Below are 26746 nucleotides of genomic sequence, written 5' to 3' on the forward strand. Positions count from 1 at the left end.
CGCCTCGCTCTGAACGCAGCTCAGATTACATACGACTGCAGTCTGTGGCGGGTTATTAAAGCCTTCTACATGACAAGAAATTATTAGAGCATATTGAGAATGGTTAGACAATGCCGCTGCTATGATGTCACGGAGCTAGTTAGCGCTTCTGCATTTCTGAGACGTGTCAGGCAGCGATCAGGGCTGCTGCAGCTAAAGGTCAGCACACTGAACCCTGCAGAAGCCTGGAGCTGAGGCTGGTTACTCAGTCAGGACAGAGGGGCTCTGTGAGCTCAGCAGCACACACGCCACTAAAACCGTAAAGGACACAGAGACAAATCTTTGAATCTGCATACGTGGACACGTGCACACACACCCACACACACATGCTGCTCTGTCCTTGAATTCAGAGAGGGTGAAATTTTAGCGAGTGTCTCCGTCCTGCAGCGAACTGCATCTTCAGCAGAGGTGAACGATCAGGTCGCTTTCGTCAGACGTGTGAGCATGAAGGCAGTACGCAGAACAGAGCAAGAAACGCTGAAACAAACTGGAATGTTTGCACATTATCCTTATAAAAAACATTTTTTTAAAAAGCTCAAACTCAATCAGGTTGAATGGAGAGCTTCTGTAAACATCAGTTTTCAAGGATTTTAAGTGTGGTTCAGGTCCAGACTTTGACTGGGCCATTCTGAGACATGAATATGGCTTAGTCTAAACCCATTACATTGTGGCTGTGGTTGGGTTTTTATGGTAATCGTCCTACTGGAACCTAGAACTGGACAATAAATCAGTAATACATTATATATAGACACATGATCAATATCAATAGACAATACATCTGAGTATTCAATATACAGAATATTGACTGAACTCCCAGTCATTCTGGGAGATGTAGGCAGAGGAAAGGCTTTAGCCGCTCAACCTCTCACAGCGCGCTAAGCTAGGCTAGTGGCATCAACTCACTCAATCATTCTTTGATTACCTAGCAACTCACTCATTCTTTGGTTACCTAGCAACAACCTGTGCAGTAACTTGCTTAGAAAAAAAAAAATATTAAAAAACAGCACAGAAATGAAAAGTCACACCACAAGTCTGGCAGTAATTCAGATGTTTAAAATACAAAACTAATAAATAATTACCAATAAACCGATTTCATGATGCCTTATTGTACAGCCCTATTATCACAATAGCACCACAAAATGTCGCAATAAATTTATGGATCCATATCGCTGACCACTGTCTGTCGATCAATCACTTAATGTGAAAACTAACCAACGATCTTAATGAAAGGTTGAAAACACCAAAACCAAACTGCAGAGGGGGAAGATTGCAAGAGCAAAGAAAAACTTTGCATCATGTTTTCACTACATAAATTGCTTAAATCTTCATCCCATCACAGACTCCAAAGATCAGTTCTTCCCTCCCATTTTTGTTTTGTTTCCCCCTCAAGCGCAAAGAAGAAATTCATTTCAAGGCCTCGAACAGAGAAAAGCAGCGCTAGCTGGATGCCGAACAGGGCGCCTCGTAGTGCCGCTTAATTCACTTTTTAATTATGTCAATCCAACGCAGAAAGCTTTGATTTAAGAGGCATTTCTAAAGTACACGGTTTAAAAAATAATATTTCACTCATGTGAGGGATCCACCTCCCTCCCCCCGTGATTTATCCGGTTGGCAGTAAGCTTCTTAAGTGAATCCAAAAAGAATGACTTATCTGAATTTACAGGCTCTTATACAAATGTTCCCAAACCGAAGCCCGACCACAGCCGGGCCTGCCAGCGAGACATAACTCCTCCTGAAATATGTTTTCTTTTTCAGCCGAGACTCCTTTCTTGATAAAAGTACAGTTGAAATGACTGCGTCTTAACATCTGTTACAATTTTCAAGTATTAAGGAATTAAAAAAAAAAAAAAAACTTGACAGCCAGTGAGTTTGTGCTATCTTTTGTCAAGCGGCGTTTTGTGCTCATTTGTTCTGCGACGTTCTTTGTGTCTCCACCAAACTGAGACAAAATATTACATTATATGGTAATATGCAACCGTAAACACAACATGAACAGTTTGAGAGCATTAAAAAAAAACACAAACAGTAGCTTTTAACAGTTCGTCTATTACTCAACATAACGGAGCTACCAAAGTGGCCAGAGTTTTAATACTTCATCTGGGATTCATTTGAATTGGATCTAATAAGGCCCGGTGACCTCATATTTTCAGCCTGGCTGCTGGAGGCTGAAAAGCAAACTCCCACAAAGCTTCAGCAGCATCGTCTGACCAAAACAAGCCATTCAGTAATTGCCATTACAACTTATGGAAAACCAAGAATCCAGCTGGTTCACTTCAGCAGTTATGTACTCGTGCTAAAAGTAATTTGTTTTACCCCCAGAGATGCGATTCTTTGTGAGCCACGTTGGACTCCAAGAAACTCTTCCCACATTTATCTCTGCACACCCGAGCTCCACAAGCAGAGACGAACCGGGAATTTATGGGACTTCCAGCTTTACTTTTTACTTTTTAAAACAGTTGCAGCACCAAATAGCACAGTTATTGTTAAAAACTGTTCTTAAATTAGCAACATGTTAGTCCGGTAGGTTATAGATTCCTCAGGAACTTCCTAACTCATTAACCAGAATCAAAAGCATTAGCGCTAACTTCTTGTTGTTAAACTTTCTCTTTCTGCCTTTGTGCCAGACTCATGTCTGGTTAGGGCTTCGTTGACACCACAAAAACACCAGCACAATTTTTTATGATTGTACTAATCATAAAAATGAGTTCAGCCGACGCTAAAGAGTCATCCCAAAATGGTACTTAGCGGAAGCTAATGCTAAAGCGCTAAATTCAACCACGTTGTTACCCACCTTGTGTTAGCATCACAACATGCGTTACAATAGTTTATAAAAGAAAAAGAGTTCCTTACAGTCAAAATATTTTAATTTCATGTTTTCTGAAAAATTCTTATTTTTATGTATTTTTGGTGTTAAAAAAAAAATCACAGATACTGTTAAAATTTCTATTTTTGCTCAAGGCGCTTGTGTATAAATACGTCTCTGTTGCTTAGTATACGTGACCGTGTAAATTTTTGTTACAGACTGACACCTTAATTAGACTGCTTTAAAAAAGAGACAACCAGTGGCGTGTCAGGCTCTTTGATCATTTCTAATGCAGGTTGAGTCTCACATTTCAACAGTAGTGTTAGATGGTCTGAAAGTTGGATTCTTTTATTTTCATTCCAAGCAAAATTGTCTTTGTTTTTTTTTAATTCTCAACTAGCCATGTTGTCCTTACAGAAAATATATTTTTTAATGTTTACAAAACCTCCCTTTGCCATGTTTTTATTTTTTCTTTTAATTTTGGCCATGTAACTCTCACACCTTGGTCCTATGGGTGATTGGTGGGGAAGTGATTACATGGGACACAGTGCTGCTCCCACCCACAGCTCTAACCAGAGCCTGGTTTCTCAGAAAGAACCGTAGCGTTCCTGTTCTCTGTGTTTTTATCAAAACAAGCCTCGCCGTTTGTCGCCTCTGGCGCTTAACTTCTGTCACGTATTCAATCTACCCACAATAAAAAATAAATAAACAATACGACTGTGCCTGCATGATGGCCATCATATCAGTTAGCTCACACTGGCGTAAGGCAAACCATCTGTGCATCACGTAAGACAGACTCATCCGACCAATCAGAACTGAGGGCCTCACAGGGGAGTCGACACGCACGGCCGGGTGTCGGCGTGACATGCCCGAGCCGAGCGTCCCGACAGGAAGTACAGGAGCTGCAGAGGGACACAAACAAACTGTCAGGAGGTCCAAAGAGCCGCATCTGCTGGGATGAAGGGAACACGCAGACCTTCAACAGACCTTCACCAAAACATGAAATTCCAAATGAAAATCCATAATCCATAATCCATTGTTGATTTATAATCCAGAGTGGATTAGGGGAGCATACCATTTGTTTTGTTTTTTGTCTTTTTTTTACCCCCTCAATGCAGAATCTGGAAAGCATTTCTAGGTCATGTAATATAAATAAAGCAGTTCTACGTGGCGAAGCCAGCTATAGGGTCTACGGTCTGTAAAGGCTGTTCAGTTTCGGGGAGACGGTTTTATAAACTCCCTTTCATGCTCTGCATCATGAGCTGGGGAAAAATGTAGTGACTCCTTATAGAGTTTTCTACAAATAGACACATAATGGATGCTGGCTCTGATTGGTTGTTTCTGACTGGAAAAAGTGCATTTCTGCAGATGGCAGTAGGAACACAGAGAGTAGGAACACATGGATTTTTTTCACAGATCATCAGTCTCGTATTATACCGGTAGGACATAGTGGCAGTTTGAACAAATATGTAAAAATATATTTTTATAAAAGTTACTTATTGCAGCTTTAAGTGCAACAACACTACATTTTATGCTTACTTTGGCGAAGTTTAAAGGAGTAGCGGTATGTGTTTTTATAGCACAAGTATGATACCTTTAGTCATTGTAAAAATCATATATATGTATATATATCAAATTACTTGGAAGATATTTGACTTTGTAATGTAACGTCATGAAATTGGGCCTCTGTCTCTTTAAAACCTCCTGCTCTTTCTGAAACACCGCCTTCAGGAAGTCATTACAACATGGCTCCTCTACTAACCCTTTAACAAGGTTTTTACCAGTGCTGCACTGAGAAGTAGCTCCTATAATGAGCTCAGCAGATGAGCAGTTCCACTAGGTGTTTGCTAATTGCTGCTGGCTAGTCTGAAGGAGCTGAGTGAGGCAATCGCGGGGGAAGGGCTGCTCTATGCGGCAGACTCTTGGAAAGTGAAGTCCTGCCAAAACTTTGTTGTACAGGTGTTGCTTTTGACACATTTGCATTCTGAAAACCTCCTTGGTGTTGGGATCAGGGGTGTGGATTCACAGAGTTCTGCTCAGTCAGCTACTTTTACCCTGATGTCAAAGTTTCATATTTGTCTTGGTTTATATTTAAGAATCAGGTGATCACTTAAGGAATAAATTTCAACACTTTCAGAGTTCTTCCAAGTGATTAGATAATCATTGACGGAGTTTATCAAAAAGTAGGTGAAGCTGCAAGTTTCACTTCCTGATCCAGACGCTGGGCATGCCAGACAGATCTCAATAATTATTTATTGTGACACTTAATAATGTCGCAATCATTAAGTAACAGTATTGTGTCACTGCTGGAATGTTTCTGTACCATCAGTGTAAATGCAAAAGTGCTATAATGCGACATGTTCCACATGTGGTCAGCTGGTGATCGAGTTAAACGGACAGGAAGTCAATGCTGAAATGTTATTCACCTACAACTTCCTACGCCATAAAAGCACAAACCAGACATGCAATACTGGACAAGATGTAAAAGCTATAAGTCTGACACTTGACTAGAACAATGTATGCTTCAAACTCTATACTTCTTTCTTTAAAGTAAGAAGAGAAGTAGTTCTTTATTTGCCCGGTGCAGTGACAGTTGGCTAGTAGGGATTTTTGTTGGTCATTGACCCTTTTGACTCATAAAGGAAGTATTATTACACAAGAGTTACTTAAAGTTACTCAGTTTACTTACTTAGTTTTTACAAACATATTGCTAACATGTCATCTGTGTCATGTCATGTACGGAGCATGACATATTGCTACGCCCGTAGTGAGGTCCAGCTCCATTTCCTGCACCTTTCACATGTTTCCCTGGTTCAAAGAACCCAAGTCAAATTTATGGGTCATTACCAGGCCTGTGCTGGTAATGACCAGCACAGGCTGGTCATTACCAGCCTGCTGACTTTGATGGAAAGCTGAGGTAATTCAGTCACTTGAATCAGCTGTGTAAGAGGAAGGGCTTCACTGAAATATGCAACACACTGGCCCCAAGGCAGGAAACTGGACACCAATGGCTTAAAGGTTACTGTAAAGAAGCAATAAGGCGTGTCCAGCAATGACACTTTAGATGAGAGGTGAAATTATGATCAGACAATTACAAGAAAACAAAAGATAAGCAGCAAAACACATCTAATTCGGTGCTACTTTGCCAAAAATTAAAATCTTGAACTGTAGTGACAACAAATAGGATAAGCTAGACAAACGCTAGAGTCATCTATACTTTCTGGCTCTAAAAAAAGTTCAAAACTGTCTGAAAACACTTTTGTTCGTCCTCTTGGACCTGCTATTATTTTTGCTCTGGTTTCCTTTCACACAAATGTGAACAAAATTACAGATAACTAAGAATCTATAAGGTTTCCGTCACTTGTTCAAGCTTGTCTTAAAACTCACAAACCGCAGACCCTCAGGACGTTTATGCAAATTAGAGGATCTACAAAGCAAACTACAGGAAAATTGCCACGGGATTAAAGATAAAAGAAAATGACATAAGCACGACAAAGCACTCAAACCGCCACAATCATCAGTAAACAAAATCTCTCTGAATGTTTTCCAGAAACGTTTTCATGTCTCCAAATTTCAAGAAAATCTCCTACCGTGCAATGATCGATTTCTTGAGAACAAATCGGGTGGAAACCAGCATTGGTTTGGTGATAAAACCGTTTTAGGTAAGATTCATACCTCCAAAACGGGTCCTGCTCCCAGGATGATCTGCTCCACGCCACTTGCAAACCCCTTTTGGCTGAGGGCAGTCAGGTGATGGATGAGGAAGTTGGTGCTCTGCGTTTTGCCCGATCCGCTTTCGCCGGAGATCACGATGCACTGGTTTTTCCGTCGCTGCAACATGGCGTGGTACGCCACGTCTGCCACGGCGTAAATGTGCGGCTCCAGCTTCCCCAGCGTGTGGTTGTCGTACAGTTTGACGTACTTTGGGTTGTAGATGGGCAAGAACTGAAAAGGGTTGATCACGATAAGAATACTCCCAACATAAGTGTAGATCTTCTCCTGCCTGAAGCGGGCGCGCAGGCTCTCCAGAAGGGCGCGCTCGGTCAGCTCCGGGAGAGCGCACAGGTCGGATGGCGGGTCGTTCCCGGCGGGCTGGGGTAGGAAACCCCGTTCCACCATGCGCCGTCGCTCCTCCGTCACCCGCAGCCACATCTGCAAGCTTCCGCCGTAGTGGATAGACCCGTCCAGGTTCTTTTCTCGCAGCAGGAAGCGATAGTCCTCGCCGCTGCCCAGGCCGCTGCGGTTCTCCAGGGCGGTTCTCGGCCACAGCATCATGCGCTGAACTGGGCAGTCTCCCGGGTTGAGGATCCATTCCTCCCCACCGAACTCCTTTACCTCGGCCAACACGTAGCACTTGGTGCGATCCAGGCGCAGGCGCTCGATGAGGCACTCGATGGCCTCGGCGGCGGTAGTGTTTTTGCGGGCGGCGACCGGGCAATAGATGGTGCCCTCGGCCAGCGAGCCCGGATAGACGCGCAGGGTAAACTCCTGGTCCTCCAGGCGCCGCCGCATGCTGCCTGTAATGGTGGCCAGGTTGGCGCTGCTGGCATAGCTGCAGCCGCCATCTTGTAAGCTCATGGTGGAGCAGCAGGTCCCATCGGCAAACTGCTCTCTGGGACCGGAGGGCTGACTCAGGACATCCCAACTGGAGGAGACAGGCAAGGGGAAAGACAGAATGAAGGTTAAAACATGGCGGCATAATGTTGAGCACACAAATACAGATATGACATTTCACCTCTTCAGTTCTCTTCAAAAGGTCCTTTATGTAACACAGATTCAACTTTTGATTGTATTCTGACATCCCTGTATTCAACACATCCGTCAACCCGAGCCGATAACATGCATTAGAAAAAACATACATCTCTTCTGTCAGTTTAATCATTAGCAATTTTTCATATGACAAACATTTCAACACTGAGAAACTTCAAGAAAACAAAAGCAGACTTGTCGCACATCCATTCAAATCCTAACAGCTTCAGGCATTCCCGTTACTTTGAGTCAGGAGAGCTTGTAAAGTCATGGCATTTCGATGCGTCCCGTCACAGAGCGGCCGACTGAACGGCCGTTCTGAAGCTGCTGCCATTAACGCCGCACAAGAGAAGCACCTGACAGAGTCAAAGACAAAGACAAGAGTTGACAGCTATTCAAAACAGCCAGAGGCAATGGCTGTTTAATGAAGTTAAAGGTGAATGACCACAGTTTATCAGACTGGGAGTGTGTGTGTGCATATGTGTGTGTGTGTGGCCATGTGATAATCCAATAAGAGTGTGCCAAGATTAACAGCTGCCACCTCCAACACGAGAGAGGTAGCAATGACAGAGACAATGGTTTAATTCACAACTTCCCCGCCGATAGTGAGCACAGCCCTTTATTCTGTCACTCTTTTTCTCACACACACACACTCACAAACTCAAACACAGTTTGGTTTCAATGACTGATCTCCTCCGAATGAAGCAAGAGAACAGCGTCGGAGTGAAGAGGTAGTCTGCTTGGTACAAAGAGAAACATCCAACTGTAGCTGGGCTACTATTGAATATTATTTTCTCTGTTACTAATATTTACATTGTTTTTTTATTGGGACCCCTGAGGATATACGAGATAGTGATGCATTCACACCACCCCTGTTTAGTTCGCTTTGATTAAACTCTACTACATTTGCATGGAAAGTCCGGTTCGCTTGGAGAGGTGTGAACAATTGAACTCTGATGCGAACCAAAAAAACAAACTCGGGTTCACCTAAAAACCTCGGCCTCTGTCCGGTTTAAGGAAACTCTGGTGCAATTCGAATGCATACGTGAACCCAAGAGGACCGGAGATTATTAAAAAAAACGTTTTAGTTCATCAACGACGGAAAGAAAGAAACTGTATCAGAGGAAAGGACGAGGCAGCCTTTGAACGCTCCAGACAGATCCTCCTCTCCCTCCTGCTGTCTGGAGGAATCCTGACCACCTATTGCAGTCCGCAGCCGTCCACCAACTCCAGACAGCAATGGAGAGAGGGAGGGGAATAAAGAGGTGAAGTGTGAGCAAAGATGGAAAAGAGCTGAGCAGAGAAAGATTGACTGGAGAAGAGAGACAAGCTCAAAATAATGGATACCATCACTCTCTACTGAGCTGTGAAAATAGGAACAGAGTCAAAAATTCAAGGTTTCTGGGGAGGAAAGAAAATACAGTCAGCATTCAAATTCAATTCAAAACATACCTTATTGATCCCGTATGGAAATTAAATGTTGTAACTCATATTAATTCAAAATACTTCAGAGTTATTGCAGAATGAAATCTTGTAGCAGTCTGTATTACAGCGAAGTTGCAGAGGCCTCTGACTAAAGACTTTCTCATGAAGAAGATGATCAGGGTTCTCCATAATCTTCCTGATTTTATGCAAAATCCTTCTTTGCATCATCTTCTCCAGAGGTTCCACAGCTGTCCCTCGATTGTCCTCTCCATGCGGCTGGCAAAGAGCGATCCGATCTGTTGCTTCAAATCAACGCTGCAGGGCTTCTTCAGCTTCCTCTGACTGCTTTCTTACAGTCGTTTTCCTCACAGGGAGTCTCTGAATTCATCCATGATTTAGATTAGCTAGGTGGAGCTCTCTTTTAATGCATATCTAGATTGTTTTTGTCCTTGTACAAAACAGTAATTAATAAAAGTTCCCAAGTTAGCTGCTGTAATTAGAACTCAAGCAAATCGAATGTCGCAACGAAGTTACATATATTTAAAATCAAACAGATACATGTTTACATGACATAAAGAGAAAACATGGCGGTATTATGTATTTTCCAGGCATATTGTCCAATTTCAGTAGTTATAAAAATGCTCTATTCATCAAACATAACTTAAAAGAAACTTGACTTTGCAATTTGAAGCCTTGTATTTGGGCCTGTATCTCATTACGAAGCTAATGCTCTTTCTGACCATCTTCAGCACGTCATCATTTAGGTTTTTTAGGAGCTTTGGGCTGAAAAGTAGTTTGATAAAGCTCAGCAGTTCCACCAGGTGTTTGCTAATTGCTGCCGACTAGTCTGAAGGAGCTGGAAGAGGAGGGCTGCTCTGTGAGGCTGAAGCTCGGTTTGAGACCGCAGCTACAAGGAGAAGCTTTGTGGAGACGGGCCGCACTTTGTGAGAGGAACCATTTACAACGAATGGTCGCCGTGGGAGATTAAAGGATTTCTGGAACATGCATGAAAGAATCAAAGCAACACTCCACGTATGTTTTTGATGAGGAAATAACATTGTAATAAAAGTTGAGTTTACATAACAGTGAATCTTTAACTGTTCAGTGACTAAGCTAAGCTGCTCCAGCCTCTTCCTTGCAGTTCCTCTTCTGATTTCTGCGGTCTTCCTGAGCTCAGCCGTCTCTCTAACCAAGCAAGTCATTATGCTGGAAAACTGCTACCACTCTCATGGCTTCCTGTCACCAGCTGCTGAAAGCAAACGGCTCAGTTTTCCAGATAAATACAGATGACAGACACATACGGTGGCGCAAGAGCCTGTAGCTGGCAGTGAGTCAGGGCTTACTGTAATCTGTCAAACACTTCTCGACGGAAGAACAGATTTGTGTCAGATGGAAAGTTTCACCAACTCAAATTTAAGGCTTTTTAGAGACCGTTATGGATGAGACTTAAAACCAGTTTCACAACAGAAATGTACAATTGAAAATAGCATATTTTACATACTAGTGAAAAGCTTATTTGCGCAGAACACACAGGACATTGAACAGGTCAGGAAACAGAGGTGAACCAGAGGAGAAGATGAATGTCATCCAGTCATTTGGAGATAAAATTAGATTTACCCATGATAGACGCAAAAAAAAACAAAAACAAAACATAGCTACCTAGCTAGCTAGGGTATATTAGCAGCTACTCAGTGGTCACAGAACGAAGATGTCTGCGTGTGACTCAAATGTTTGCCTAACCCAAACAGAAAAGTCGTGTGAAAGAACTACACAGTATGTATGAGACTAAATAGTTACACCACAACAGCATTTAAGATCCGTGATTAAGGTATTCAAGGCCAACTTACGTTTTCAAGAATTTAAGTAATTTTTAAAGGCCTTAATTTTAGATTTAAGACTCTGAACCCTTTATGTCCTAAATTTAAAATCTTCACATGGATATTTTTGCTTATTTTAATTGTACAAAGTTCTTTAAATCTCCTTTGAGTAAATATATTTGCCTATAAATTCATAACAACTGGAACTTTCAATATTTAGCCAGTTATTTTCACAATTTACCGTCTATTCAAAGATTGCCCCTAATTTCACTTTCTGCTATGGCGGGGATGAAATTACCATAATAACCAGATATTGGCTGGACAGCGCAACGTCTCGCATTTCAGAAACATTTGGAATTATACCAAAAAGTGTGGCGGGATTACGGTACTGCAAATTTGGCTGGATCACCGGTGCTCCGTTTCAGACTAAGAGAGTTAAAGACTTTTAAGGATTGCCGGACATCCTGGTATGAGGTTCTTGAAGTACCGTATTACAAGTAGAAAAGACACCGGCGATTGTTGGCATTTAGCGATTTTTAAAGTACCGACAGACTAGAAGTGAGGAATATGTACATCCAGCTGATTCCTTTGTGGTGTTCTGCTGTAAAATGAATCCTCTAGAAGGAAAAAAAAAAATCTCAGTTTATTTCCTGCCCAAGCAGGACCGACTTGTTCCAAACCATCCTAAGGAAAAACAGTTAGACAATATTTGCAACTGATACTCCTGCCACGCTGCTGTGTGCGTCCTATGTTCCAATTATGCAGGGATGACAGCAATGGAAATGATGCTGCTGCAGTGCTTCACTATGCAGATGGCATCAACTTCTTAACCAAGTCTCCAACCTGCAACACATTCTACATCTGTAGAAATATCCTCAAGAGATTACCTTTGGTTTTACAGCAAACAGAAATAACTCTCAATAAGACACCACCAACTCAAAGGGAAACATACGATCAGTTTAAAAGAAACTTGATCACTGTGCTGATTTTGTAGCCGTCCCGATAATCGGGGTCTGGTGAAAGTCGGGGGGTCACAAATCCCACATTTGCAGGCAACGTTTTGGGAAGACAAAAACAGTTTTCTGGCCCCTTCCGAAATAATCTGCCATCAGTGAAGAGGAAGTCAAACATTTTTGTTTTAGCAGTCAAATTCAAAGTGCTGACAGCGCGTTGAGATAAGGTTATAAGCTGATGAGCTCATCCCCTTCATGTGATGAGAGAACGAAAGCGTGGAGCCTGCTCAGCTGACTGGTAGACGGGTTCAGCTTGGTCTCTCTCTCGCAGGCCTTCACAGATGTCGGTCAGGTGGTGGAAAAGTGAAGAAGTCGGAAGTCTTTCCTAGTGTAGACTATTTATAGAAAGGAGTACTGAGTGACGAAGCAAACAAGAGAAAAGCGAGTAAAGAGAAGAAAGATGTCCAACGCAGACAGGGTACAACAATCGTCTGTCTGCTATGCGGTGAAAAAAAGAAAGTTTTATGTGTAAACTTTTCCATTATTCTGACAGAAAACCACAATGCCATCTTAATGATGCATCATTCTTCAGCGTGGTTGTGAACATCCATTAGGAGCCGAATTACAGTAATAAACTCATTTATTAGTTTTTAAGTGGCAACAACAGCCTTTAAAACAGATGTTGGAGAAATATCCAGTCTACAATTCAGTGCAAGAACAACTTTAATTTGCTAGGAGGAGCCTGGCGAGGCTTGGGCTGATTACTGGTGTCATGGCAGGACCGGGACTTAGAAAGTCAACAGTGTTAAATAGAATAAATAATTTTTGGAAAATTGGGATTCATTTCATCAATGCACTGCTTGAGATATCAGCACACCCAGGAACTACAAGCATCTTTTTTGTTTGTTTGTTTTTAAATATGTCATTTGCATTGTTTAGAAAAAAATCCATTAAGATCAGAAATCACATTTTGGATTTTTTTGTTTTTTTTAAATCAGAGCTTTTAATTTTAAGTCATTTCGCCCAGTCCTGCATAGCTGTTGAGGGGTGGGGGGGAACTATTTTTTTAGCTCAATGTCGTCATACTATGAGAACCTTCTGCACCTTCTGAAATGTTCTGCTTCAGAAAAAGGTTTATTTTTTTCATATAAATAAATATAATCTAATAAAGTTTGTACTCATTAGGAGTTCTCAGCAGTGTGTCCCACAATCAACAATCACCTTATTCTCATCTCTACCAAATAAATCCCCAAATCACTCCTTGGCAAATCAGTGCAATTACAAACAGGAACTTTACACTCCTTCTAAAGTGAGCAGCTCATGAAATAAAACACACAACAGGAGTCGGCGCCTTTAAAAAAAAGAAAAAGAAAAGAAAGAAAAAGAAAAGACCAAACAGGCTGCCAGGGATAGCCGGAATGTGTCCAAGGTATTAAATGCACATGAGAAACTCAACTTGTCCTGCAGGTCTCAGGGTCTGGCTAGCAAACGGACCCCCACCGTCCCTCCTCTCACGGTTGGTTCTCACCGGCACAACAGCAGTAAACACCAAACCTCAGCATTCCTGGACACACGCGCGCACACACACACTCAGCAGACGCAGGGAGGTGTGTCATCTTCTCGGTGCTTCTAGCTGATGGTGGTAATGTCTGGGCTGCGCCGAGGACGGTTCAAGTGGCAGAACTGGAACTACATGGCTACATCACACCTTGACTAATTGATTAATCACACACATACACACTTTAATGCCTCCAAACACACAAACAAACACACGCCTTGACCCAGTAGAGACAGTCTGTGTTCGACAGGGATGAAAATTTGAATATTTGCATTACATCAAGCTGATTTAATGCAGAAGAAAAATAGAGGAGGTTCACCGTCAAGTAAAATGATAAGTATGAATATATGTACAGTTTTGATCAGCAACCTTTCCAATCCAAAGCAGCTTTGTTTTTTAATATCACCTGAATAAAGTTTCATCTAGAGGAGCAGAACTGAACTCACTCTTCAAAAAAATGGGAAAAAAGGCAAGAAAAATTTTTTTTGTCGTTTCTGTCGTTAGAATGAAGAAGCAAGATGAAATTAACTTCTATTGCTCAACTTCTACGCAGCAACAGAATGAAAACTCAATTAAACTCTACTGAAGTCCTTTATCACCTCAATGCAGCATTTAAAAACACCTCTGATTTCTAAAACATTCAGAAAAATGTATAAGGAGCTGCTGCAAAGCGCCTGCTGCAGAGCCACAGGTATAGATGCATATTTCTACATTACAAAAGGTCCAGTCAAAGTCCAGACATAAATCCAATTGAGAATCTGCAACTAAACTTTAAATCCACTGCTGACGGAGGCTCTCCGTCCGGTCCGACTGAATGTCTGCGTTCTACGAAGCACCGACTCAGGAAGACTAAATAAAAATGCACGCCGCACCATGCAGTCATTCCATAAAAAAAAAAAAAAACACCTGAGCCTTTAGAGACACATAAAGACAGCTACAAAGTCAGCCTTCTATTACTTGAAGAATATTTCCAGGATTAAAGAACTGATATCCCAGCAAGATCTAGAGAAACTCATTTATATTTAGTTGGATTGTTTACAGCAACAGGATTGTCTAAAATAAAAGAATCAGTGCATTTATTTGATGATTTTGATGATGGCATAAGACATAATTAGTTACTGTATTATATTCTTATAAAGTGAAGCACTTTGAACTGCCTTGTTCCTGAAATGTTCTATACAAACGACCTGGACTCTAACGTAATGCTGTTTTGGGGTTGTAGTGTCGCAGGAGTTAAAGAAAATACTAAAGGGATGTGAAAACTTTTGCTCGTCGCTGTAAACAAGCCATGCAGCCCATTTTCCAGTCGGCAGTAAATAGTAACAGATTCGTTCTTGTCATGCTACAAATAGTTCTTGTTCTCCGCTTCTGAGGCCGACATTTGGAAGGTCAGGAATTTGTGTGAGCCACCACAGCTTCCCCTGCCAGAGTCCGAGGTGAACGCCGACGGAGGGAGAAAAATCTTCTCCGCCCTCTGCACCGCCAGCTGATGTGCCGCGACTGCTTCCCACCCAGTGCCGTCAGAGCGCGTCGCCGCGCAGCCGGGGGACAGGAGGAGCATTTCATACTCCGGATCGTCGGAAAGTTCTCCTCCTCCTCAGCATTTATTCAGACACTCAACCCAAGATTTCTAGACCCTGTCAGAGTGTTTTAAGCATAAATCTACATCTTAAGTCTTCTTGTTGTTGTTGTTGTTGTTGCTTCCTGCTGAGCAGACAACGGGACGTCAGCGCCAGGTTTCTATTGAAGGCAGCAGTGGAAGCCAAGATGGGGAAAGTCAGCAAAACTGTTTGTCACCCCACCTTAAAGAGCTACAAATAAAGATTTAGCCTTCAGACCTGGCTTAATAAATAAGTAGATGCTTTCAGCCAAGTTTCCTTCGAAAGTTAAAATGAACAAGCTCAATAATAAATTCCTTGTGTCTATGTGTGTGTCTACAAGTGTGTGTGTGTGTCCCTGAATTCCAGCGGGGCACCACAGCTCAAGGAACTAAGCCCACACTGACACAAACAGCTGCCAAAAAGCCGCATACACACACACAAAGTGTTGAGTCACAGAGTGCAGTCGGTATATAGGTGTGTATAAGAGACAAGTTAAAATGCTTTAAAAATGTGTAAAAAAACACAATCAAAGTCCGGACTTCATAGTCTTTGTTTATTTTGGCATTTTGATTTTATTTATAGACGCTGAAGAAGTTAAAAACATGTGAAAGCTACTCACACAGTTTTCGCCATTACAGACGTGTGTTATGTATGGGTTTCACAGGGTTTATGTTGGTTAAACAGCCTCACTAACATCAAGTTATCTTGACCAAGACAAAAAGGGAAAATTACCATTCTTCTTGGAATTGAACAATGCCAATTTCTGACTTTCTTTGCACTTTAACAGACCAACCTAGATTTCTTTCTAATGATACAGAGGACTAGGGATTTATAGATTGTTCTCTCTTTGGACTGTAATGGATACAAACTCGGTGTTCATTTAGTTTTAATTTGACAAATAAACGTTACGAATATGATATTCGCCGATCAACCTGTTGAGGCCAATCTGTAAATGTTGGATCTGTTGACACTTTTAAAGGAACAGAGGGGAAAAAACAGATTTTTCGGTATTGGACCTGATCTTCACTGGTCACAGCCACTCAGGAGAAAAGTGGTGCATTTCAATCACTGGTTGACTAACTTTAATTAGCTATGAAATTAAATTTCTGGACTCCATTACCCACAAAAATAATCAGACAGATCTAAGTGTGCTCCAAAAGAGCGTACCCAAGAAGTCCCAAAAGATGAGTGTGTGCGCGTGTGTGTCATAACATCTCTCCTCCATCCTTTGTACTGACGTCATCCCCACTTCTCCAGAGGGTTGACATCACCTCAACCCTTTTCTCTCTCCCTCTGGTACAACACACACACACACACACACACACACCCGCACACGCACACACACTTTGAACACTGGAGCATCTGAGCTATCCACCGCAGATATTGATTGAGAAAACACACCCCTCTTCTTCTCCTCTTCACTATAACCAGAAATCAACTGAGCATCTCTGTTGCCATGGTTACAGGCTAAGTGGAATCCATTAGTGGAGGAAGAATCACAGAATTTGCTAGATGTGATCCATCTGTTCATATCCGCCTCTTTTATTTCCTTCATGCGATTTCCAGGAGCAGATTTAGATCCAGAAGCTGTTAAAGGCAGACCGATATTGTTACAGAAAAATGTTTACAATTATTAGCTCATTGTTTTCTTTTGTTTTGTTTTTTTTTTCTTTTTTGCAGCCAACCAACCCTCAGGAGACACAGATGACTCTGAAGACGAACACCGAGACGTTATCGATCTGAGCCTGTGTGGGTCAGCAAAGGGAGCGAGTCAACTTAGCCTGCTAGCTTAGGTAGCGAGCCAACATGACCAACAGAAACCTACTGAGACGGACTGACGGGGTTAGAGAACCTAAAAAACACCACAATGGATTCTTACAAAGGCAAATGTTTGACTCAAAATTTAGCAAGAAGTTGTTAAGAACGTTATATGATTTCTTCAGCATCATATTAGCGATTCAAAGTCTTGCTTCTCAATAGCTTCTTTGCCTCATGGTCAATATTTAAAGTTTGATCGTTTAGAAAAGGTGATGAAGATAAACAGGATTTCACAGTCACCAAATCTATGATGTAAAATATAAAAACGCTTTCAGATCAACCATGCCTATGCAGGAATAGCACACGTCAACAAAAACACTCTTCAGAATGGAAGTTTTGTCTGAATGAAGCCAGGAAGTAAAGCAGGTTCTCTCAGATAAAACTGCTCCATGTTCATGAGTTGTCAGCTACTTTGAGGGTGCGTTCACACCAGCCATGTTTAGTTTGCTTTAATCCAACTCTGACCCGGACCAAAAAAAAATCAACTCTGACAACTGGTCCACCTACAAATCCAGGTTTCTGTTCGACTGAAGTGAAATCTGATGCGGTTAAAATGATTATGTGAATGCCAAGCGGACCGAAGACCACTCCAAAAGCAGCAAGCAGTCTGTAGTGCAAGGTTCTGGGTAAATACAACCAAAACAAACACGAGTGTGTAGCACCAGCAGGAGAAATGGATCTCGCCAAAGACAAAAGATAAATCCTACAAGCGCTAAAATCTGACACCACTCCATTTTCATTTGCATTTTGTGAAGAAGGAAGTTGAGCTCAGTGTCGTCTTCTGAGTTTTCAGTGTCCTTTCCTTCAGTAGTTCTTGGTGCAGCGCCTCCCCAGGTGAGGAGGGGAACTGGGTTTTCAAATAGTTTGGATCATCATTTGACACAGAGCAGTGTGAAAGTGAACCACAAAAATGTTGCAATATCAATACCCAATCTGTATCGTTTCTTGCCGCTCTGTCTAGATGAGCGGCAAATACTCTTTTGCTAAAGTACCAGCGGTTACTTTAGTTTGACATAATGTTCTCATGAGTGGTACAAATTGCACACTCCACATTATATGTCAAGATAGGTTGAGAGAAGACAACAGAACTCCTCTGAGAGCATTTGCATTAACGCAGATTTATTTTGGACAAGCACCAGAACTAGAAACGCTCTTCCACAGCTTCAGCTGTAAGGGAGCATCCGCAGCATCCGATGAAAAGCAACTACTGGACAAAAGAACTGTGGTCAAGGCCTAATTTAATAACGCAGAGAGAAACGAGAGGCGCACACAAACACAGTCGAATCCGACATGTTAAAGGAACCATGAGCAGAAATCGACATGTCACGCTCTCCAAAACAATGCAACAAAAACCCATTTAACCTCAACAGGGTCACGACGTCACTAATGACTCCATCATCCACATTGATTCTCCCCCGTTTCACCTCTGCTTTCCGTTTGCTTTGCAGCACTGGGCTCTTGGCTCCGGCTCTGCCAAGCCACGATCAATAGGATAGCCTGACTGTTGTGCGCATTTGGTGTCCATATATTTTTTTGTATTTTCCAATAAAGAAATGCTCACATAACCTCTGATGTTTCATTTCCCCTGCGCAGAAAATCATTTGCCAGTTAAAGAACAAAAGTGTGTTTGGTTCTTTATTGCTGACTTCACGCCGTTTTAAAGAGACAAACGACTACAAATGGCATTATTCTCCTCTCTGCCCCGTTGTCTTCCTTTCCAGTAATACCAGAAAGGCTCAGGCGGTGCAACACCTGTGACCAGACACTTCCTCATGCATAATTTCTGCTCCCTAATAAATGTGGAATTTTTTGGGACCAGATCAAAACGAAGAAAGTCTGGCTTTAATAAAGACTCGTGCGGAAAAATAATGGAACATGTCACGACACAAACGTAAAGACCGCAAACCGTCCTGATCCGGGAGTTTGTGACGTCTGCCGAACAAATTATTTACGACCGGAGCACGGCGGGCCTGAGTGCACACGCGGCAGGTAAAACCGATTGCTCAACCTGAGCCGTTCCTCTCTGCAGGGCCTCCATTATGGCTCCGGGTCAACCTCCTGGCATGCCTTGCAATGAAATTAGGTCAGCAGCTACTGCAAAGGATCCGTTTGATGGAGCACACACATGTTGATGGTGTGTAAAAACATATGAAAAGAGGCCTTTTGCTATAGAGGTGGACATTTATCATATATCGTGATAAATTTCTCATCATGAAAGAATTTTGAGTCATTGTTGCCGCAATAATTTCTAATGAATGATTAAAAACATCCAAACCTGTTTGTGTTGATTGGTTGCTCAATGAGAACACGAGAAAATATAATCAAATGAAGTTGCTGTGTAAAGTTTAGTGGTGCAAAACACACTTCTTTATGCGACTGGTGTCCTAAAGAAGCGTATTCCAAAAGGATATGCTTTTCAACAGAGTTAATTTGTATTGCACGTTTCAGCAAGAAGGCAGTTCAAAGTGCTTTAAATCCAGACATCAAATATGGAACAAGCAATAAACATCACATTTTGTCAAATGCCATCAAAATCATCAGAACACACTGTTTGACTTTAGGACATTGTTGCAGTAATCATATTGATTAATGATTACTGAGTAGTATGACATTCAGATGATTACAGCTAAACGCGTAGATCTTGACAAGACATCAGGCCTTTAATCCTGGAAATGTTCTTCAGGAGACAGAAGGTTGACTTTGTAATTGCCTTTATGTGTCTCTGAAGGTTCATGGTCGTTTTTTATGGCTTAACTGGGGAAATGGAAGGAAAATGATTGCAAATATGTTGATCAACATTTCACTTATCAACAAAAACTCTACACAAGTGAGCATCGATTCAAAGGAAATCAGCATTTCAGCTGTTTTGCAGTTTTCTGGAAGTTGGTTTGTAGTATTTGTGTCCGTGGGGCTATCACTGCTGTGTCCTACCGTCAAACCTCAAATATAAGTAATAAACATTTATTGTCGTCATTTTTATACTTATCACATTAATATCACAAAATATAGCAATAAAACTCTAAGTCCACATCACCCAATGCCGCTGAAGTCAGCGCAAAACGATTTTGAAATGAAAAGATCTGCAATGATTTAAAGTGGACACCGGTCATCACACAGAGAAAGACAAGACAGTAAAAGGAAATGAAGGACGAAAGGACAAGTAGGACGTCTTTGAAACGTTGAGGTGGCAGGAATGTGACAGTAAGTAGAAGGCATTCTGAATTTCATGGTGTGATCATTTGACAACAACCACTTAACATCCATTGAAGAGCTTTAAAAGGACTTGACTTTTTTTCTACACACTCCACACTTTCCTTTCCAGGCTTCTATTGTCCCTGATCACTACTTAACACAAGAAGAGTTAAGACTGGTCGTTATCATCTTACCCAATGCTCAATTTGTCTTCTGAACAAAGGCCGCCTTAAACTTACAAAGTGGTGAAACAACGACGAGAAGAGCCGGATCCTGCAGCAGAGCGGGAGGGAACAACCTCCTTCTGCAAAACTGGAGACACTAATTGTTTTATAATGCAGGGCTCTGCAGCCTGCAAGTCTCTTTAGGATTTCTATAGCGGCTTTCATCAAAAATAATCTCAAAATGAGCAAGAAAATAACATCACCAAAGGGCTATGTGCCCAAATTCAAGAGGAGAAAGGGTATTTTCTTCCTCTCGTGTTTAAAAACCATGCAATAAAGACATTTTTAATGAACCTGGCTGTCTATACTAAAGTGTAAAGCAGAAAATACTATTCAGTAAGACAGAAGACAAAACAGGGTGACCTCAGGTGTAGCAGCATCTAGAACTGTTCAGTCCAAACCGTGACCTCTGACCTCAGCTGTTGATGCAGGCGAATACTTTTTGAAAAATCATTTAAAGGCACGGTTTTTAAAGACAAATTAAAATCTTTAAAACTGAACATTTTAGGTACAACACAGTTTATTTTTCTTTCATTAGCCTTTATTTTTGCTTTCATTTTAATTTAATAGTTATTTAAATGCAACTTTCAGTAAGTTTGACTGCATTGTTCACAGATGTCCAGCGGACTGAGTTTGGCTTATTTTGCAAATAGTAATGGATAAAATTTCAGTCTAAAGATATGTAAAGCTGGCAGGAGAGGGCTTCTGGGTAGACAAAAATGCATTTTGCAATTTTTGGATTTTATTTGTAAAAAGATTTTTTAAAATTCAACACAATTTTAATTTCATTTCATATTATTTTTTGACAATCACAAGAAAATACTTTGGAGTTTTTGGTTGCACCATGTCATGACGTGAAACACTGCCAGGGTGTGAATATTTTATCTTCAGTGTTGGTGCTTTAAAGGTTTACACAGCTGCTTAATGTCTGCTTATTTCAAGGTGTATTCCACGATTCCGTATTCCGTTTTCAAATTGCTAAACCTTTACAAAACCACACTTCAAAAAAAATCCAATCCTATCAAGAGAATAATTCTGGCCTCTGACATGCATAAGCATTAATGTAACTTAATGCTTACATTAAGACGGTGAGGACGATGAAGGCGTGGTGAGGGTGTGAAGACTTGATGAGAGGCAACAGATGGAAACATGAGGCTCTGGGGCCGAATCCTGTCAAAATGAATCAAGAATCCCGAGGGAGGATTGAAGTCCTTCATCTGACGGGGAGAATTAGAGGGTACATTATGTATTTTCAAGGCAAATAGCGTCATTTTAATTGACAATTAAGTAATTGTTACCTTCAGTTGTTAAAAAAACTGTATATATCAAAAACAACTTAGAAATTTAGCCGATATCAAAGCCATATCCGACACCTTGAAATTGGCCTCTGTCTCTTTAAGAACCTCCTGTCTTTTTGGACGCTCCCCCTTCAGCTCGTCTTTGGACCAACTCTGAGCCGTTTACAATCGTTTTTAGGAACGCTGCAGACTTGCAGTTCCACCAGGTGTTTGCTAATTGCTGCTGCCGCTAGTCTAAAGGAGCTGTGCAGAGGAGGCATGGCCTGTGGAGTCAAAGCGCCATGGCTGAACGGTTGCCACGGGAGATTTAAGGGTTTCTCAAACATGCATGAATAAGTCAAATGCTTTGGTTTTGGTGACAACATGATAGAAAGCTCAAAAAAGTCGACTTTAATAACCACACACTAAAAAATCCTGACCATATAAAGAGTCTATATATGTCTGGCGAAAAAAGTCCAGTACATCCATTGTAAGACTGGAGGAATTTCTACATCCTGTGTTTAGTATTATTGTTGTCTGGGCCTTAATCCAACCTGAGGCAGACTTCATGTTTGTGAAAGGAAGGAAGGGGAGACGGGGTGCAAACATTACAGTGATGAAATGTTCAGACCTCCCCTCCATCTCCCCGAACCTCCTCAAGATGTCTGAGTTTTTACCAGTCCAGCTCACAGCCTTACAAGCTCTCAAGGTGGAATAGCACGAACATTTACTACCAGGCGACAAGTTCAGCGACCGCCTCTTATGGTGTTTTCACACCTGGCACTCCTTTAGACTTTGTTCGATTGAGAACCAAAATTTAAACATTTCGTACATCTTCAGCTGCTGCGGTTCACTTTCACACTGCACTGTGTAAAACGAGTCAAACCCTTTGAAACACACGTTCACATCCAGCCTGTGGTGGTGCTGCACCAAGAACCACCGAAGGAAATGACATGGAAACCTCAGAAGAAGGCATGAGTGTGACTTCCTTCTTCACAAAATGCAAACAAAAATGGAGTAGTGTCAAATTTTAGCAGTTGAAGGATTTTTATTTTTGTCAAGGACAAAACACAGTGAGTCATTTCCCTTACTAGTAATGCATACACACATTTGTTTTGGTTGTATTCATTTATTTGTAGGTGGACCAGAGTTTGCCTTTATTGTCTGCTTCAGAGATCGATTACACGTTCACACCTCCACAAATGAACAGGACATCTTTCTAGGCAAACGAACTTGAGTTTGATTAAAGTGGACTAAACAGGGCTACTGTGAATGCACCCTAAGAGAATTGAAGAAGAATGACATGTTTCATTGGGTCGAATCGATCACCTGGTTAAGTTGTAGTAGAGTCACTAAGACCTTGAGAGATGCCTAAACTGTTTCCCCCATCTACTGCCGTAGCAAGTATTTAAGAGAAAATCCAGCATAAATGGGGCTCACACCGTCTTTCCACCCTGCTATTCGTAGTAGAAGTCTATCTCACTTCTCATTTTCACCACATCGGCACAGCTCCCTATCACCCTGGAATCCAAGAGGAAATGAGCCTCCAATTAGAGAAAGAGGAAGATGATTTCTAGGTCCTCTTTTTATTATGGCGAAACATGAAACCGTAGGAGACAAAGGGAGAAACGCCACAGTGTGGTCACTTTCACTTCCACCTCAGGCTACTCAGCTGCAAGCCGTTCTCTGCCATCATTTCACATCCTTCTGTCTGCTTACACATGCAGAGCAGCATCTACTTAAACATCTCCACCTTCCTGTGCGTTAAATATTAAAACCTCGGAAACCCGAGAGCCTGAACCCACAGGATGAGATGCAGCGTCACCTGAAGGATCTCTGGACATTCTGTCCAAGGACGGAGCAAGCAGAGACGTTTCAGGGACCGTTTCAAATGAATTGAGGTGATAAACCAGCTCTAAGGGCTACTGCATAGCTTCATTGATTCTCCATTATGGCACGAGGAGCTTAGCAACGCCTTCAGGTCCAAGCAAGACCAGCAGAGGACAATGATCAATGCTCTGCAAATTACCAACCGGCACAACTTCACCCGAAAAGATCTTCTTCATAAAACCCGACTCCAAATACAGAGAAACAAAGTGATCCTGGAACAAGCTAAACAGGATGAGAAGTAATCATGCTCCAGACAGACAGACCAGTGATCCTGAAAAGCTTTTCCCCAGGACACAGACTGCACCATCTCTGCTTCAACATGTTCACATTCAAACAATACGTTTCAATTCACTGGAAACAAGTTCAAACTGAAAACGTCCTTGTTCGCTCGTGGTGGGGTTCAAACGAAGTTACAACAGAGTTTTTCTTTCTAAAACACAGGCCACCATTAGGAAACTACACCAAACAGAGCAACAGAAGCTAATATGTTGGGGTCTTTCTCTGTGTAGAGTATATCAAAGTTATGCTAAAGAGAACGCAGCTTGGGAAGCTGAAATATGGAGAAGCAGTGCTGTGTGACACGCTAGCGCTAGGAAAGCAGACAATCCAGCAGCACTAATTGTTTTTCACTGGTGCTGATTGGCTGTATCCTCAAGAGCAAAACTTAAAAAGTCTCACTGCTAAGATGCTAACACCTTAGCATCTTGCAAATATTTTAGCATCTTAGTTCTACAATGGCGTCTGATGTAACTTTGGAGATTAAGGAGGGAACACGTAGAAAACTCTGATTAGTGTTGTTGATCTTACAAAGATTAGTGTTAACTACTGAAATATTTTATGAAAATTTAAGATTTAAATTGGTAAATTAATTTAAAAATTTGTTAAAGAAGCCACGAATATCTGGTTGGACTTCCACTGTCTGGCCTTTAGATTTTTCTTTTTCCATTGTCCACGCCTATAATTAAAGCATTTTTCTCAGTTTCGGAAATATTTTTTTAATAGCTTCTTTAGATTCACATTTACAATAATCTTTATTATTGTTAAAAACGTAGAGCTCCAGATCTCCAAACATCAGCTCTCAACCAATGAAATGTTAATTCAGCAGGAAACAGAAACGCTTCAAACACTATTTTTTTTCCCCTCCTTCTGATTCCCAACGATTATCTAGACTCTCTGTGTGTTACCATGGCAACAGCCCTGGCTCAGTCATCCTCCTCTGCCCTCCGAGTCCAATCCTGCACAGATTAGATAGGGCCGTCAAACAGAAAGAGCTGAATCCTCCGAGGATTAGATCTCGGAAACAGAAACTGTGACAAACTCGCAGCTCAGCATCCAGACTTCCAAACGATGAAACCCAAGTTTACTTTTGTTTTGTTCGTTCTTTTTGTCCCCCATAAAAGTCGCCTGCTGACCATTTTCCCCCAATTTTTTTGGGGGGGAAAAAAAGGTTTTAAAATTGCTCTGCGGACTCTCTGTGTGCTGCCCTTTTCATAACAACAAGCCACTGCGACCAGCAGCTACTCCTCATCAGGGTATTTTTTTTTTATATTTAGATGCATAATGACATTTTAAAGATCAGGAGAAGTCTGCAGCAGCGCCATGCCAACGCACAGGCCCTGAGGGAGGACATGAGCACTGTTCCAGTGTGTGTGTGTGTTAGCAGAGATATCAATGACACTGGATTAGGTACACTTCATTTAGTACCAAGAATGCCTCCGCTAGACCAAACGCATGAAGAGGATGAGAGCCTGAGTGCCACGCGCCGAGAAACAAGACACGGACGCCGTTGTTTCGGTTCTTACAAAACTTGAGCAAATCTGTTGTGTTGCTATTAATAAATCGTGCATGCACACAAGTGTGAAATTAATAGGAAGTCCGTTTGGCAGTGTGAAGCAGAAAAGAGGAGGGAAAAGCGGCGTCGTATTCGGCGTGGGGAGACGCGGCATGAGAACATTTCTCAGCGAGACGAAGTCGGCGCAGTGTTTGCTTATCTGACTGGTTTTATTTTCTGCACCAACCCTCTCTAAAGTAGAGTAACAGAGACATTGAGCTCTTTCAACTTCCTTTTAAGCTTCACCACAGAGTCTGACCGCATTCAACACACGCACACACACTCGATTCAGGTAAGTACAGATCAGAGTGCGTCATTCTTCATGGTAGAGAGAGCTGTTAAAGACAGCAGACCGTCAAACCTGCTGCAGACCATAAAGATCAGTTTTTACCTTTGCAAACTGTGCATAAAGTTTTGAGTTTAAACATAATCAACACGCGCTTACACACACATCTCAGAGGTATTAGACACAAACTCTGAAGGACGTCAGCTTCATTTTTAGTTTTGTAAAGGAATCCACCGAACAACACTTCATAAGTCAACAAGTTTTTCAGATTTTGTCCCATTAGAGTGACAATTTCCAGTAATTATTATTCTGTGTGACAGAACAACATTAAGTTGTGTGGAATTGTTGAATGGAAATGCAATGAAGCATAATTTAACATTTCTATAAATTGAATATGATGTAATACCACAACAGCAGCTGCAAGTCTGACTCTTTCCCTTACAGTCAGTTTGGACAGAGAGCGACTCAACCTCAATTTTCATGTCCCGCCACAGAACACTCAATCAGATTCAGGTCTGTACTTTGACTGGACCATTCCTCCACATGTGCGTATGCTTCCACCGAACCATTTCCACTGCAGCTCCGTTTGTTAAAAATGTTGTTTAAAAAAAACTTCACCCAACTCAAATCTTTTGCCACCAGCATGTTGTTTTTCTCCAACTCATCATCATACTGTCTGACCAGCTTCCCTGCCCCTCATAAAGAGAAGTGTCTTAATGCGAGTTTCCCTGTGGGGACAGATCGTGTGTTCAGGGTGGCGTCCTCTGCTGTAAAGGTCAGATTTGGTGGAGAGCTTGACTGATTGCTGTTTGCTTAACAGAATCTCCAGCGTTGCCATGGGCAACACATATTTCTTTACTTATTTTATTTTAAATTAATTTACTAATCGGACAACTTGTGAAGGCAACTGGTTGTGCTGGATTTCATTTTGAGGTTTCAGATCAATGGGGGCTGAATATATATACGTGAGCTTTCATATGTAAATACATTTTCATATGAAGGCGTATGGATGAATAATTTTACTGTGCATTATGATTAAATGGCTTTTTCAGGCATTACGGCTGGAGGGTCTTCTCCATCCGTCTAATTACCATCAAGTCAGATTAAACAGTTTATGCCTTCACAAAACATCAGGAAAACAAAAGGGCCATCTAATCACAAACACACACACACACACACACGCGCACACACACAGAGTCCACCAGGCGATCACACAGACCCCATCTCCCCTCTCCACCCCCCCCTTCCGTTTTTGCCCCCTCCCCCCCCCCACCCCTCTGCTC

The 26746-nt window shown here is 41.7% G+C and overlaps 1 protein-coding gene across 11 annotated transcripts in view; it reads right to left on the bottom strand.

Moving 5' to 3' along the window:
- LOC106953009 (unconventional myosin-IXa-like) overlaps positions 1–26746 on the bottom strand; it is a 145283-nt gene that overhangs the window by 101989 nt on the left and 16548 nt on the right. For all 11 annotated transcript variants that reach the window (XM_015041495.1, XM_015041494.1, XM_015041489.1 and 8 more), the window contains exon 2: positions 6518–7487. In XM_015041495.1, the coding sequence (XP_014896981.1) occupies positions 6518–7420 (903 nt within the window). In that variant the 5' untranslated portion in view covers positions 7421–7487. The remainder of the gene's footprint in view (positions 1–6517; positions 7488–26746) is intronic.

This window comes from Poecilia latipinna, unplaced genomic scaffold (genome assembly GCF_001443285.1).
Source record: "Poecilia latipinna isolate Pla-1442-1.1 unplaced genomic scaffold, P_latipinna-1.0 Scaffold555, whole genome shotgun sequence".
Taxonomy (NCBI): domain Eukaryota; kingdom Metazoa; phylum Chordata; class Actinopteri; order Cyprinodontiformes; family Poeciliidae; genus Poecilia; species Poecilia latipinna.